The sequence below is a fragment of the Hippocampus bargibanti genome, linkage group LG11 (genome assembly GCF_051943395.1).
Source record: "Hippocampus bargibanti isolate YZ-2025 linkage group LG11, ASM5194339v1, whole genome shotgun sequence".
Taxonomy (NCBI): Eukaryota; Metazoa; Chordata; class Actinopteri; order Syngnathiformes; family Syngnathidae; genus Hippocampus; species Hippocampus bargibanti.
In genome coordinates, this window is record NC_142744.1 from 10,463,788 (window position 1) to 10,479,253 (window position 15,466).

A 15,466-nucleotide genomic window follows, 5' to 3' on the forward strand; every position below is an offset into this window, starting at 1 on the left:
GTTGGACGACTTGAGGCAATAGCTTTTCAAAACATCAATGTTGCACCAACAAAAAATATAACAATATTCATATGCATGTATTCTTTATCCTCTGAGAGAGAGGAAATTTTGACCAATACTGTATTACTGTACACCACAGAGCCACAATAAATAGTCATCATGCAAATGTTGCATTTCACTATGACATTGGGACACTGCCAAACATAATACAATACAATACAATACAATACAATACAATACAATACAATACAACACAACGCAACACAACGCAATACAATACAATACAATACAATACAATACCCTGCGATGTGTGCCCCCCCCCCCCCCCCCCCCCCCCCGCGACCCTAATGAGGAATAAGCGGTACGGAAAATGGGTGGATGGAATACAATACAATACATATTGATGTATATTGCGCTTTAACAATATAATGATTTATATAATAATAAAAACAATATAATGATTTGAAAATCATGTTCGGCCTCAATTTAACTGAATACATCCCGGAGACAAAATATTTAATGTTGAGACCAGGGATGGCCAGAGTCTGGCCCGAGGGCCAAATGTGGCACGTGAACAATTTTCATCCCAAAACGCAGCCTCCGTCATAAAATTAATAACGTCTGGCCCGCATGTGGAATTAATACATTGGGCAGTAACGCTGTTACCTGTGTGTGCCCAAGAGTACAGTTACTTCTGTTTAACTGTTACAAAAAAGTTAAAGTGTTAAAAAAGTGAAGTTCAGTGAATATTCAATTTCAATTTTCAATGTAAATTACATTTTTTGCTAGGCATGTTTCAAATGAACCAAAACACATGCTCATGACAGCTAAATTTAAATTAAAAACAGCAAATGTGAAGCACAAAATCTCATCTCATCTCATTTTCCGTACCGCTTATTCCTCATTAGGGTCGCGTGGGTTGCTGGAGCCTATCTCAGCCGTCTTTGGGCACGAGGCGGGGGACACCCTGAATTGGTGGGCACACAAGGACATACAACAGTCACTCTCACACTCACACCTAGGGACAATTTGGAGTGGTCCATCTGCCTACCATGTATGTTTTTGGAGTGTGGGAGGAAACCGGAGGACCCGGAGAAAACCCACGCGGGTCCGGGGAGAACATGAAGCACAAAATGGCTCGCTTAAATTTATGTTAATTAATTGCTGTTATATGTAAAGAACACCCACCAAGATGACCCCCTACATTTTCAACACACCAAATATGTCCCACTTTACAAAAAAAGTGGTCCAAACTGAAATACTTTACTGTTTTTTTTAGCAAATACTCATCATCATTAGAATTTGGTGGCTGCAACGCCAGTACTTTACGACGCCACTTTTACGTCACATGCAAAAGCTCATTTATGGCATTGTTACAGAATCAGAATCAGAATCATCTTTATTGCCAAGTATGTAGGACACACAAGGAATTTGTTTCCGGTAGAACACGCTGCACTAGTATCGTTGTCAAAAAAACTGCTAAGTGGCACTATACAGTTCCATTTTGGCGCATGGATACAATCAACAAGGCAAGCGGGAAGAGTTTAGCAATGTTCAAACTCAAAAGGGAGCCCAAAGAGAAGGTGGAGGACTTGGAAGACTTGGTGCCAAAAAGAGGGAGCCGGGGTTCCATTGTTTGGCTTTGGTTTGGATTTAAAGCATCAGACATAGCGCAGAGGACAGTCATCTGCAAAACATACCGCCGTCAAGTCGCTACTAGCGACTCGAACACGTCGAATCTCTTGTATGCCTTAAAAACGTGACACGAAGAACTGTACACCGAGAGCGTGAAGTTGCGACAAAACATTAAACGGCACTTCGCAACCATAAAGTAACGGAACAAAAAAAAAACAGACCAGACGACTCGAAAGGTCTTCACGCATACTGTTGAAAATAAAGGCTTCAAGGCATTGAAACAAACACTTGACCCCAGATACAATATGCCGGATGGGAAACACTTCAGTGACGTCGAACTGCCACGCCTCGACGAAGTTCCGCACGAAGGTAACTAACTTAGAAACGTGGAATATTTCGCATTGACAACTGCTCTGTGGATCTGCGGAGTCACACAGCCGAACGATGCATTTTATCAACAACGACTGGATCCTCAAGAACCGCTGCTTACAAACCATTTACTTCCCCAAAGACCATATGGAGGTGATGATGACCATCGTCCTCAGAGAATACTTGAATCCTGTAAACTGCATTAGGACATGCTCATCTGCGTGGCCACAGATAGTGCAACTAATAGCAATAGTGCACTGCAGCTGAAGGAGTGGAAGAGGCTATGGTGCTTTGGACACCGTTTGGAGCTGGCAACGGGTGAGTGCAATGGAGAATTGTCTTCATTGTAGGACTCGTGTCCAAATATATTAAACAATGTTTACACCCTCTTCTGTATCTGTTTAACAGAGAGCAGCCTGAAAACATCATCTCCCCAAAGTCAAGCGGATGTGCAATAAGCAGTTGGGATATGCAAGCAGATGACAGGTACCATCTCGAATTCATTCAAGAGAAGATGCAAATTGGCTCAGGCTCAAGTGGACCTGGACCTGCCCATTCACCAGCTCAAACGTGAGAGCCCCACAAGATGGGGCCCGAGACAACAGATGATCAGCAGGTTCATCGAGCAGGAGAAAGCTGTTAAACAGGAATGATTATGTCTATGCTCTGCATTTGTGGTCTTATATGGAACTCTTGTGTCTTGAATATACAGTAAAGTCTCGTTATATCGATATCGGATATCTCGATAGTCCCGGTTATATCGATACTATTTCTATGCACGCACGGAGAAAATTACATGCAAACAGGGTCGGATATATCGATAGTCCCGGTTATATCGATATTTTTTCGGACTCCCTTGAATATCGATATAACGAGACTTTACTGTATCAACAGAATAATATATTTCAATCAAGAAGGGGAAAAATCTGCAGTAAAATGCAATATTGGGGACAGTTGACATATTTATAAAGATTATGGAGAAATAAAAAAACATACAGAGCCTCAGTATTGGCGGGTACTCAAATGCAATCGGTATTGAAATCGTGTTAATGATGCATCCATATGTATAACATTTTAATCAGTTTTTTTAGGTTCTCTGTGAAGACATGTCATGCCAAACGTGCATAACATGAAAATTCTGGAGTCCGTGAACAAAGCATTGAGCCCTCTCATGGAATTTGTCGATGTCTTTCCCGGAGAGCAATATATTAGCGTGTCGTACGTTAAACCTGTACTACACCTCTTCAAACAGCAAATTCTCAAGTCACAAGATGATGACTCACCGCTCACTCGGACGATTAAAGCAGGAATCCTGAATTGTACTTCCATGACAGATATGCCGACGACGTCACTGAAAAGCTGCTTGATATGGCCACATTGCTGGATCCGCTATTTATATAATAATAATAATACATAATTTAAAGCAGATTCTTTACTTACAGACAGTAATTTCTCAGCGCCTTTCAAAACTCTCAAGGACGCTTTAAAAACAGCCTCATTCGTGACATGGAGGAGCTTGTGTGTCAAACCAGAATGAGTTGACCAGCTTGTCTTTCTATCTGTCAACCTGTAAAACAGAGCAAATCCCCCCAAAACATTATTTACTTAACTAATTAATCTCAAGGGTCTCCGCAGTTGATAAACTGAGGTTTGAGATCCCCATGCTCCACAGAAACATCAACCCCTGAAAAAAAAGACTGAAATGTAAACAAATAAAATAAAATAGTAACAAAGATGACCTGATTAAGGCTGCAGTAAAGGGCTGAATTTTTTCATACAATATACTGTATATTGATTTGTATTGCGCTTTAACAACAGCTGAAGCTGTAACAAAGCGCTTAATATTCAAGTGAATACAACCGTTTGAAGGAGTTGATGGGCTGCAGGCGAGATGCACTTAGGTGATGCGACCAAATATTCAATGATATTTAGGCTCAAATTAATTGAATCTTGTCTCTTTCAATACTTTTGCTCACTTGAAAAATGACTGTCTTCAAACAGACAGTGCTCTGTCATGAAATACAATCTGGAAATCTCAACTTTTGTCTATTTATCTTTTGATCTGAGACCAAAAAATATCTTTGGCATGCAACAAAAAAATTAAGGAATCTTGTCATTCCAATACTTCCGGAGGGGAGAGTACATTCTTTTCGTTTTACTATTTATGGTTGACTATAATACTATAAAGTGTCCTTGAGAGTTTTGAAAGACACTTAGAAGTAAAACGTATTATTATTATTACTTAGAAATGTGTTTTTTTCACCATTCATTCATGTTCTAGTGTTTTCTATGTGAAACGTATTTTGTGAATAAATGGAGTAAAGAGATAAAATAAATTCACCGTGTACCACAGGGGTCTCAAACTCGCGGCCCGCAGGCCAAATGCGGCCCCCGAAAGAATAATTTGCGGCCCGCCTTGATATGAAAGATTAATGTTAGTGCGGCCCGCATGATTGATATGAATGAAACTAGTGTGTGGAGCTGAACAAGTAGGCAAGATAAGCAATGTTTAGGACAGTTAATGTTCAATATTTTCTTTATGTTAAGAAAGTTAAAGGTTAAAGAACTGTGAAAACAGACATTTGAAACTTTATTAATATAATTAGTTTTCCTGTGGTTTTTTCAGTCGTCTGTAACTGAACTGCCTTATGATCATTAAATTATTTTATTTATTACTGGTTCATTTATTTTTTTATTCGTTTTTTCATTTATTCGTTTAATTCATTTTTTTGTGTTAAAAATAAGGATTTTGAGAACATTGGAAAGTTTTATCTGTGATTTTTTTGTGGAAAAACCGATGCGGCCCAGCTTCACCCAGACTCTGCCTCCAGCGGCCCCCGGGTAAATTGAGTTTGAGACCCCTGTTGTACATGAAGACTGCTCGGATAGGCTCAGGCACGACAAGCGAATTACAAAATGCATGGATGGATTAAAAAAGGCTTATTAAATGTCATTTTAAGAAATCATTCAGTATTATCATGTGACTATAAAGTGTCATAGGGAGTTTTGAAAGGCGCTTATAAATGAAATGTATTATTATTTTTGGATAGTATATTTAGTTAGTAATATTTTTTTCTATACATTGTCCGGTTTCATGAGACAAAATGTTTTCCATAAAGTGTAGTACTTGTCTTTTTTTTGTATAAATGTAGAATTTATGTCCTGTACACTGCTATTTTCTTTTTAAAAAAATGAACAACAACCTTGAAATGTCTATTTGTCATGGTCCTTATTTCATCATGTTAGTCACCTCAGTGATTGTTAAAAGCGGAAGTTGGCAGCATCTACTCAATTACATATAACTTCAGTAATTTAGGGGTGGGGGTGAATTACACATCACAGGAGTTTTAATATTGCATACCCAGTACATGTTACTTTTGATTGTGCATCTTTGTGAAGAGACACCATTTATTTAGGATTACATTGAGCTGTTTTCCGCTGCTACTTTTATTTACTCTTCCTTGACTATGGCTTGCACGAAACTTGTCATATGACTCAGAGTTACACCAAAGATACTAACGGTGACGTTTGGCTCAATCTGACCAATCAATAAATGACGGAGAAAAATCACAGGTCACCGGTCAATAAAAAATGACAACAAAGTTGTATGTACTTTACTCGACATGACCACACACAGCCACTCTCGCCCCTAAGTGATTTACTTAAAATATATTGAAATCTTTCCTATGAGGAATTAATCAGTCAATTTCCACAGGCTGATAAATTCCTTATATGGAGCTTGGTCGCCCTCTTCTGGCTCTTTTTGGTGCAACATGATGTTTTCAGACCAAACAAGCACAGCAAAATGCATTGATGTGATGGAAGGACTGCTACAATGTGTCCTTTTTTTTCGGTCAGGGGCGTTCCTTCAGTGACGTCACGTACGGACTTGTCACCAACTCAAAAACAAGACTTCCGCAGTATTCAGCGTGAGTCTTAAAACGTAAAATATAGCTATATGCGGTGGAATCTTTGTAAAATACGCTCAGTAGAAGTCTTTTGAAGCCACTTTACAAATTAGGGACACAACTTGTCCGGAGATGTTGGTTGTCCTTTAAATTGCATCACTATGACTTTTTTTCTACCCACTGTTAAGTTAGCAATAGAGGCATGGTTTTGTGCTTCAGTACATTTCAAAGTCAGGACTTTTATTGAAGTTAAATCGCTGCTTCTTTTACCAGTCTGTTTGTCAGAAATGTATGTAGTTCTATTTAAGTGCGGGGTTTGGATCTTTTGGTTTTTGCTCAGACTCAGCCTATTATCACTCCATTACAATTTGGCACTGACGCAAAAAAGAATAGAGCATTGAGTGTCTCAGTTTTGTACTTGAAAAGGGTAAACAGTGGATGACGGGAACCCATATAATGCACGTTTTTAGCTTAAAAAAAGATCCAATCATCTCACACGCCTTCCATGCTTCACTCCTCCCACCTCCTTGCTTACTCGAAGTTGAAGCTTGCCAGCCTTCCACGATGCACCCGCCAGGCCTGCCATGGGTCCACGCCCGAGCTGCAACGTCAGGCATTTTGTCGTTAAAGATGCGTTCAATCTCTGCCAAAAATTGGATAAAACTACGCTTTGGGGGAACTTTGATCGAGGTGTAACGTCTGTCTCTACTTATGACCGACGTTCGCGATTAAAAGCGTGTTCTGGTTTTCAAATTCCTCCAAGTGTGCAATACTGTCTCTACAAAATGACGCCAATCCGTTTTTTCCCAATCATATTCACACACGTTTAGAAATGGCTTAGTTTCCTTTCGCAACTACGGTCCTTGAACGCACCGGCGGGCCGAATCAGGGGGCGTAGGTTTACCACCGGCTCAGTCAGACACAATGAGCCATCCGTCGTTGGGGTACGCGCGTGTTGCAGCGGCCGAACCGGCACCATTTTAACCCACTTTTAGCCATCGCTGTACCCTTCTTTGATGTACTTGATTATTCCGGAACAGTGGGAGCTCTTTATGGGGTTTGCAAGTGCGGCTACTTCGAGTTTGACAAAAACGAGGTCGGGAGTCGACTACAGTAGTTAGCCCCTCCTGCCTGCTGGACCCCCCCCCCCCCACCCACCTCATTTATTTTTGCTACTTTTTGGACCCCAGGACGAACAATGTCGGTCACCGCGTCCTCTGATTACTTCGCCGCCGAGTGCTTGGTTTCCATATCGAGTGGTCCCGTTTTGCACAGACCCACCCCGGTAGCCCTGGCCGCGAGTCAGCCAAGTACGACCGCGGGCCTGCTCCCCGGGGAGCACGACGGCTCGAGCGAGGACCGCGAAGTGCGGGAGACCCTGAGGTTGGAGGGGGCCAACATGATGACCGTGGCCGGTATCCTCACCGACCTCCACGGCAAGTTCCGGCCCATGTCGGCCTACTCTGAGAGCAGCAACTCGTCGTGCGGTGGGGAGAGCGGTTACACCACGTTGTCGGACCCCACCACCCCTACCATGACCCCCTCTGCTACTCCGGTGCCCGGACAGCAACCGCCGAGGGGGGGAGCCGGCGGGGGCGTGGGCCCACCTCGTTCCCCCGTTAAGCGGCACCATTGCACTTTTGACGGATGCGACAGAGTTTACGGGAAATCATCCCACTTGAAGGCACACATCCGGACGCACACAGGTATGGAAACAACCCTGAGTGAGGTCACATGCTGTGTGTGGCGCATGGGTGACGCCTTTAGCTCCATTTCTCCCATTTCCCCAATTCCCGCGAATGCAACACCGAAAACACGTAATACAGTATATAACTTTTTTTTTGTACAGTAGTGTTTCCTTCCGCTTTGTGAGAACTTGGCCTATCCTCGTGTCGGTGTATTTAATCGAATGTGACCCTCAACCTGTTGTCGAACAAAAGCTACAAGAGGGGGATTGGGGAAAAAGCTACCCCATTAGCAACGCCTACAAAGAAGTAAACTAACAAAAGAACTGGGCTGGACGTTAAAACCGGTGACGAACCTCTTCCCCGGTTTGCTTTGCATATGAAGTGAACGTAAGGCGAAACCAACGCTTTGTCGTTTGCCAGACACGGTATCTCCTGTTGATGGCAGTACGCCACACTACTTCGATATTGCCATTACACCCCCACCCCAAATACACACGCACCAGTGAGCATCTTTTATGTGAAATTTTAAAACGCCCGAAAACATTGAACGTCGCAATAGTGATGCAACGAATCGGGACATAATAATACATTCCCGGTCGACGTCAGTTAAACGAGTAAAAAATGGAATATTATATTGAAAACACTTTCCAGTTAAATGTAATCCTCCTCTGGCTCCGTGTGGGCACCGACCCCACCCCTACGCAAATGTGAACATTTGCTCGAGAATTAAAATGTTGACGTTATACCCCCTTGTGAAGTCGTCGTAAAAATATAACCCTTCCGATGTGGTGAAGATTCTACAATAATTTTTACCCGTGAGCTAAAAGGAACATGTTTTTTTCTTGCTTAAATTGATGGGGGAAACTGTGATTTTGGGGTCGTTGAGCAGGCGCAAAGGGATTAAGGACAGGAAATGGCTCAAAGAAAACTGCGATGGAAACGCCCACAAAGTGGTCTGCAACAACAACGTGGTTTGCCTTTGTGATCTTGAAAATGGCTCCGAGCATCCTCCTCTTATCCTGCTCGACTGATGGAGGCTTGTGGCAGATTAAGCCTAGCAGTAGTTTGGCAAAAGATAATCTGTAGGATCTGAATCCCTGGTTCTTCATGCTTTTTTGTTGTATTTAACCCCCAAATGAGCTCAACACAACTATAGGAGTACAAACACACTCTGTGACACACACATCCCAGTAAAATTCGTTAGTTATGCAATAAAAGAGTGCATACCTACGTATGGGTGTGCCCATAAAACAACTTTACTGCACTAAATCAATTACGCCTCCCTGCCTTAAATTCCTGCCTGTGCGCAGCAATTGCAAGTTGCTGTGATGGTCAAATGTGTAATTTACAGTTGAGTTAATTTTCACCCACCAGGATTGCTAGTTTGAAATTGAAAAAAAAGTAACCTCCTTCACATAATTTTGGAGAATAGGGCCTGATTGTCATTTAAAGGACAACCAACATCATTTTTTTTTGTTTCCGAACTGACATCAGAAAAACGTTTTATAGCATCTAAAATACCCAAAACACGCAGGCTGATATTTTTAGTCAAATGAAAACACCAATAAAAATGAGTTAGTGTCCCAAAACTACTTCAAAATGATCTCGGAGATGCCGAGTTTCAGAAGGTCCCGTCCCCTTGTTCATGACGTCACACCAGGACATCTGGCCTTGCCCTAGAATCAAAACAATGGCTTCAGATTTGGAGAAGATGCTTTCTTGTTACTCATCCAGTTATGAATATGATTCAAATGGTTCTGAAGAGGAAAGCATAAATGTTTGCAATCAATTAAAGAAGTCCTCCCGTATCAATTCGAGCTGTCAGGACTCCAATGTAGCGTCCCAGAAAATGCACAAGGTGGTGCCCAAACTCAGTTGAAAATCGGCTGATTTGTCTACTGGGAATTTGTGTCAACTAGTATCAATTAGTAGTCTTGGTGCCACACACAACGATTCACCATCGCATGATTTGTTTTCCTTCTAATTTCGCCATCAACACGAAGTTTTCAGACCAAACAAAGTACCCAAAATGCATTGTGTGTCGCTTTCTCGGTCAGGGGCGTTCCAGATGTGACGTCACGTCAGGCATCGTCATTAACTCGAAAACAAGACTTCCTGAATATTCAGCGCGAGTCTTAAAACGTAAAATATAGCTATATGCCGTGGAATCTTTGTAAAATACGCTTAGTACAAGTCATTTGAAGTGGTTTATTATGGACACAACGGAGGCGTTGGTTGGTCTTTAAATCAGTGGTCCCCAACCTTTTTTGCGCCACGGACCGGTTTAATGTCAGACAATATTTTCATGGACCAGCGGATAAAGAACCTTTCCAAAGACTTTTGCTTTTTACTCATTTTGCTATCTTACAGTGGGCTAATTTTATATATCACGTGACCTTGACAAGCTTTTTAACATGCGTCAAGTCATAGGCGGACGTAATCTGGTAATTTTTCATTTGATGTAAATTATTTAGTCTTTCTGCGCGGCCCGGTACCAAATGAGCCACAGTCCGAGACAATCTGCCTGTGCTGTAAACTTCATGTATTTTTTTTTTCCAGGCGAGCGGCCCTTCCCGTGCACCTGGCCCGACTGCGACAAGAAGTTTGCCCGTTCCGACGAGTTGGCCCGCCACACCCGCACACACACGGGAGAAAAACGCTTCCTGTGCCCGTTGTGCGACAAGCGCTTCATGCGCAGTGACCATCTGATCAAGCACGCCCGGCGTCATCCGGATTTCCAGCCCGCCATGTTGGGGCGCAACAAGGGCATGTCATTTCCCAGCCCGACTGGCCACCATTAGATGGTTCAGGTTACGCGGGCTGAGTGGAAGTGTTTTTTTTTTTATATATAATTTTTTTGGGGGTAGGAGCATTTGTGGTCACAAGTGGGGTGTTAACCAGCTGTAATTTGTTTCATTGAGGAAAAATACAAGCACTGCTATGTGGTGCTGAAGAAGCGCACATACCCAAATCAACACAGGGGTTGGATGTGTTGGCTGACGAGGATTCGCGGAGTCACGTGACCACTCTCCACCTGCAATATAAAAAGTGTTCATAATAATAATACTTCATTTCATTTATAAGCGCCTTTCAAAACTCTCAAGGACACCTTAGTCACAAGTTGGGTTTCATTGGCCGGTATTTAAATGAGACCAGTTCTGAATCCGTTGGTGCAGATTTCGATATGCTTCTCGATTCCACTTCATATGTCATACAAAATTTTGTATGTGTAATGTGGGAGGTCCGCCTCAAAGACCACACCAGAAAATTATTATTATTATTTTTGCTTCAAAACAAATTTGGGTTTATTTTCTCGGATGGCATTGAATGAGACTTGGAATCGAAGACAGTCACATTTTAATTGACCCCCCCAAAAAAGAAATTAAAAGCAACCCAACTCTAAAGTCAGGTCAGACTTTCACACTCTGCAGGGATGTAATTTTTTTTCTATTTCTTTTCTCTGTCGAAATCTGCACATCACAGAAACACAACAGCCACATCTCTGTCGTCTCGTGGTTACTATGTAAATTGTTGCCGTACTCTACAATTGCATTTACTTACAGTGGGTAGCACAATAATAATACACAATGATTAGATTAGCGCAGCAACAACTAGATGATCATTTTTATTCCTAGTGCTGCCGATTCCAGTTATTTTTTTATTTTATTTTTGTGAGTTTTGGTGGCGATACATTCCTTTTCTTTTGTGTCTTTTTTAAATTACATTGAAAGCATCATCCAAGTTATTTCCTTTAACATGAAATCCAACAATCAATCAAAATTTGGCCATGAAGTGGCTTCAGCTTCACTGTAGACCACTTGTTTGCTTGCACGCCATTCTAAAGAAATCCTTTAGCACCCTGGAAAACGCTGACACATAATACGCATTAGTATTATGTCTAATATCGATGCTCGTGTATATAAGCTTTAAGCTTTTAATGTAGGGAGAATAAAAAGTATAATGCAGCTAGCAGCAGAAGTAATACATGTGATGTAGTCCTTATATTAGGGGTAAGCGTACGGGCATATAGGAAGGTTTTGCCTGTGTGTGTTGGTGTGTGTGTGTGCTTTTGTGTTTTTTCTTCAATTTTATCATTTTTCTTTTTTGGTATGACTTTTTCTGCTCATGACAGACGATTCTTGATGCGCTACCTTTAAAGTATAAGCATCAAGTAGTGCGGAAGCAGACAGCTGAATAATTTTAGAGGGTGATGGATTTTCTTCACACGAACGACAGCCTTAAACAAAACTCGTGGTAACCACTGAGCGAAATAGATTTGAAATAGATTCAACTTTTCTGTCAGTTCAAAACTTTTAAGAGACTAGAAAGGAGATAGCGATGATGTTGAGAGCAAATATAATGATATATTGATTCGCATAAGAGGAAGTGTCTTAAGCCACACAGGAAAAATAACCCCCCCAAAAAATCCACCAAAAACTACAGTAGGCCCGTACTTGCAACACTGGTCATAAATCATATGATGTGGATTCAAGCAAAAGTGTCGCAGTGGGATCAATTCAGTGTTTTTTTTTTTTTAAATTCCAGATTCCAAACGCACGCACACTTAACACTAGGAAGACAAAAAACAGCTGCCGGTTGTCATCTTATGCTTCGAAATTGACTCTGGTTCAAATCGATTCAGTGTAATTCAACAAAAATAGACCGTTTATCATTTGTTTGCATTAGCAGAGTGTAAAATTTACATTTTATTTGGTGTTTGTTAAAATGTTAACTCAATAAAAGCTAAAGCCGCTAACAGCCAAAACTTAATGGGACAATATGGCTAACATCCACAACTTTTTGCTAGTGGTGTTATTGAAACAAGTTTGATGGTACCAGAATTGCAGAGTGTCACAGGGCAACTCACTCTTTTTTGCAGGATAAAACAAAGCAAACCTCAGACCACCCACCCCTCTCCCAACACACACTCACACACACACTGTCCAGCATGGACCTATTCCTTTACCCTCAACGCCTCTTCAGGACACTCTGAAAGCCTTAAACTGCTTTTAAAACTACTTTGCACCATGTTTACAGTTTGATCATTGTCGAGGTATAAACACTATGTCTTCTTTTGGGCCTCTTGACACATACTCCTTATGCAATGGGGTACTTTTGTCTTACAGGTGTACAGTTCTTTGGCTGGGAAAAAAACAGTCGGGGGCAGCATTACTCTGTCCTCAAGCAAACACTGTGTAACTTAAAACAAATATGTTGCTGGGTTGTCAAATTGCCTTTCGTCGTTAAGTGCTTTCAAAAAGGGGGTGAGCGTGTTTTGATTCCTCAGACTCTGGATTTTTGTTCTCATTTTTTCATCTTATGCAGGAGATGCCTTTGTTTTCCTACGATGAACAACCCCGCTAATGCGTCTTTATATACGGGTCAATGTCGACAAAGTGCTTTTGGTGTGTCCTCGTCAGAATCAATCGATCGTTGTGAAAAGTGGTCAAACTTTTGCAAGCATGCCGGACGAAATGAAATTGGTTTGTTCATTGGATGTACTTGAGGGCTTTTTTTTTAAATTGTGGGACCTCGAGCAAGAATTATTTCTAGCCGCTTGACATCAACATGATATGATGAATGTGAAGTTCAACAAAAAATATTGTTTTTCTGAGAAGACCAAGAGTGCTCAAAGGCACCTTATGCTGATATTGACTCCTACCCTCTTACTTTTCACACCAATGACAACTGCACAAGTTGAAGTTCATGTTCCACTTTTTTTTTGTCTTCACACCTGTTGATCAGTTTTGGGTTACTGCTGGCAGTGACTTTGGACGCACGGACAGTTTTTCAAACGGACACACAAAACTACCTGTTTTCCTGCTTCCCGGTGGATGTACTTTGTCAATTTCCTCTGACACAAATACACAAGTGTCCTCACAAAGACTCTCCAAGATTTAAAGCTATCATAACGCAATAAGAGCATACCTCACAGTTTTTGCTCTTTTTTTTCTGTCTCTGCAAAATCCATCCAACATGTGTCTGTCACGGCAATATCATGTTCCATCATCAACAGTTTCTGCGTGATTCTCATCAAATCTCTGTCGTGGACATGTAGCCTTACTGACTTGGCTGCATTAATTTTGCTCCAATGCAGAGTTACTGAAATGGAACGCAAAAAAAATATATATATATATAATTGTGAAAGAACTCATTCCAAATTGTTCATATCACTGAATGTGCTTTGTTGGACACGTTATCCATTTTGGATTTCCTTTTCATGTGCTGCCTCTGAGGAATTACAAAAAAAAATCTCTTTCCATCACACTAATTAAGATATGCACATTGTACAGGAAAGGGTGATTTTTTTTTAATTTGATGCCTTTTTTTAAACATTAATGTAAATTGTTTTTAATTGAAAAAATCCTGATGAAAAGGCTTTAGTTAAGGAGGAATTGTGGAATGAAATAATTGCTGCAGCAAGCTATTTTGATATTTATATTCTCAGGTTTGTTCAATTCTTTAGCAACAGGCTTTCAAGGTTTTCTTTGCGACACAAGCATGTTTTATTTCTTTTTAGCTGATTAATTTATTATGAAATGTATCATTTGTGTGGTTTGATTACTTTCATAACTACTTTTGTGACATGGAACTGCTCATACTATTTAAAAAGGTTCAGTTGTTTGCTCGACATAAAATGCTTTTCTCTCCCACCTGAATAAAAAGCCCCAAGTTTATTCAACTTTGTCTATTGTTTTGTATTTGTTGATGAATCAAACAAAGAACCCTTGTTAATAGCGCGCCCAAAATTGTAAAATTACTTTAAAAAAATATGTACTTTCAAAAAGTGAGCACTTTTGTCACCTCCACTCAAATGGTCAAATATTTTTGTGTATCCCTACAATTACGTTCAACTTTCATCTCATCCTCCTTCCAACTGGCTGCAAAATTTCACCTCTAATCTGATATCATCCTCCACCACCAGCACCTGCAGTAACTGCGTGGGCTCCACCACCTATAAAGTGATGTTTGACAGAATCATTTTAACTACTTTCCCACAAAGTTGCTTATTTGGTATGCCATGACCCCCAGAAACACAGGGGATAAAAATAATACATTTTCCATACGGTTTGGTCGCTAAAGGCCTGAATGCTCACCCTTGTAGTCGGCAGTATGCCATTGGCCTTGGCCTGCACCTGGGAGGAGTTCAAGGCGCTGCAAATAAAGATAATTCATTCATAATCAGTCAGCTGCCTGATATTGGAACAAACAGTTGACAACGACAACTTTGTTATTGCCACTGATAGTTTCTACTTTCTAGCACTGTAATATTGTGTTAAGACGTTACATCACATTGAATTGATCAAAAGCTTGGTTAATGTTGACATACGTCAGATTTAAACGCGTACATATTTGTGACTATTCCTCAATGAGTAAAGTACTCACTTAAACCAAACTACCAATCACATTCACACGAGGCTCTACAATAAATAAAATGCCAACACAAGATGACGTGACGGTACACGTGGGAAAACAAACATACACATTAGCCCAGGTTTTTAGCATGAAGGCGAAATGATAAATGTTAGGCAGCTAACCTAAGATGGCAAAGTAGAAAACATTAGCTATCGGTAACAGGACACTGGCCAAGAAGTAGAAACATACTTTCAGTTTGTTGTATCTCGTACTTGCCATCCGCTACCTCCACCTGTGTTCCACTAATAGCAAACTACTCGACCTCTTTTCTCCAAAATCTGGTCGACATTTTAAAATTACTTCGTGGAGGAATTACTATTATAAACACATCTATCTACTTTATGCCGCGTATTTCAGGTGTGATTCGAGAAAAATACAAAAGTAATAGCTACATTAAACAATTGGAGATTTGTGGGCATTGACCTGAGTATTTAATTCATATCCGAAAAA

At 40.9% G+C, this 15,466-nt stretch overlaps 1 protein-coding gene, 1 long non-coding RNA gene and 1 pseudogene across 2 annotated transcripts; 2 read left to right on the plus strand and 1 right to left on the minus strand.

The window, feature by feature from the left end:
* Nucleotides 1–2,444: 2,444 nt before the first annotated feature.
* LOC148891505 (E3 SUMO-protein ligase ZBED1-like) lies at nt 2,445–3,405 on the plus strand (annotated as a pseudogene).
* Nucleotides 3,406–6,824: 3,419 nt separating this feature from the next.
* LOC148891506 (Krueppel-like factor 9) lies at nt 6,825–14,277 on the plus strand. Its single transcript, XM_089008799.1, has 2 exons — nt 6,825–7,618; nt 10,160–14,277. The coding sequence occupies exons 1-2, from the start codon at nt 7,111–7,113 to the stop codon at nt 10,399–10,401; spliced, it is 750 nt and encodes a 249-aa protein (XP_088864925.1). The 5' UTR covers nt 6,825–7,110; the 3' UTR covers nt 10,402–14,277.
* LOC148891507 (uncharacterized) lies at nt 10,566–15,330 on the minus strand. The gene is made up of 3 exons (XR_016116490.1): nt 15,206–15,330; nt 14,698–14,755; nt 10,566–10,634 (listed from the first exon to the last, which is right to left on the minus strand). It is a non-coding gene; the product is annotated as an uncharacterized LOC148891507 (long non-coding RNA).
* Nucleotides 15,331–15,466: the final 136 nt, after the last annotated feature.

Bases quoted from the DNA above. Each gene is read 5' to 3' on its own strand.
- LOC148891506 (XM_089008799.1), top strand. From the start codon at position 7,111: ATGTCGGTCACCGCGTCCTCTGATTACTTCGCCGCCGAGTGCTTGGTT. The intron at 7,619-10,159 runs GTATGGAAACAA...TTTTTTTTCCAG, and splicing joins ACACATCCGGACGCACACAG to GCGAGCGGCCCTTCCCGTGC.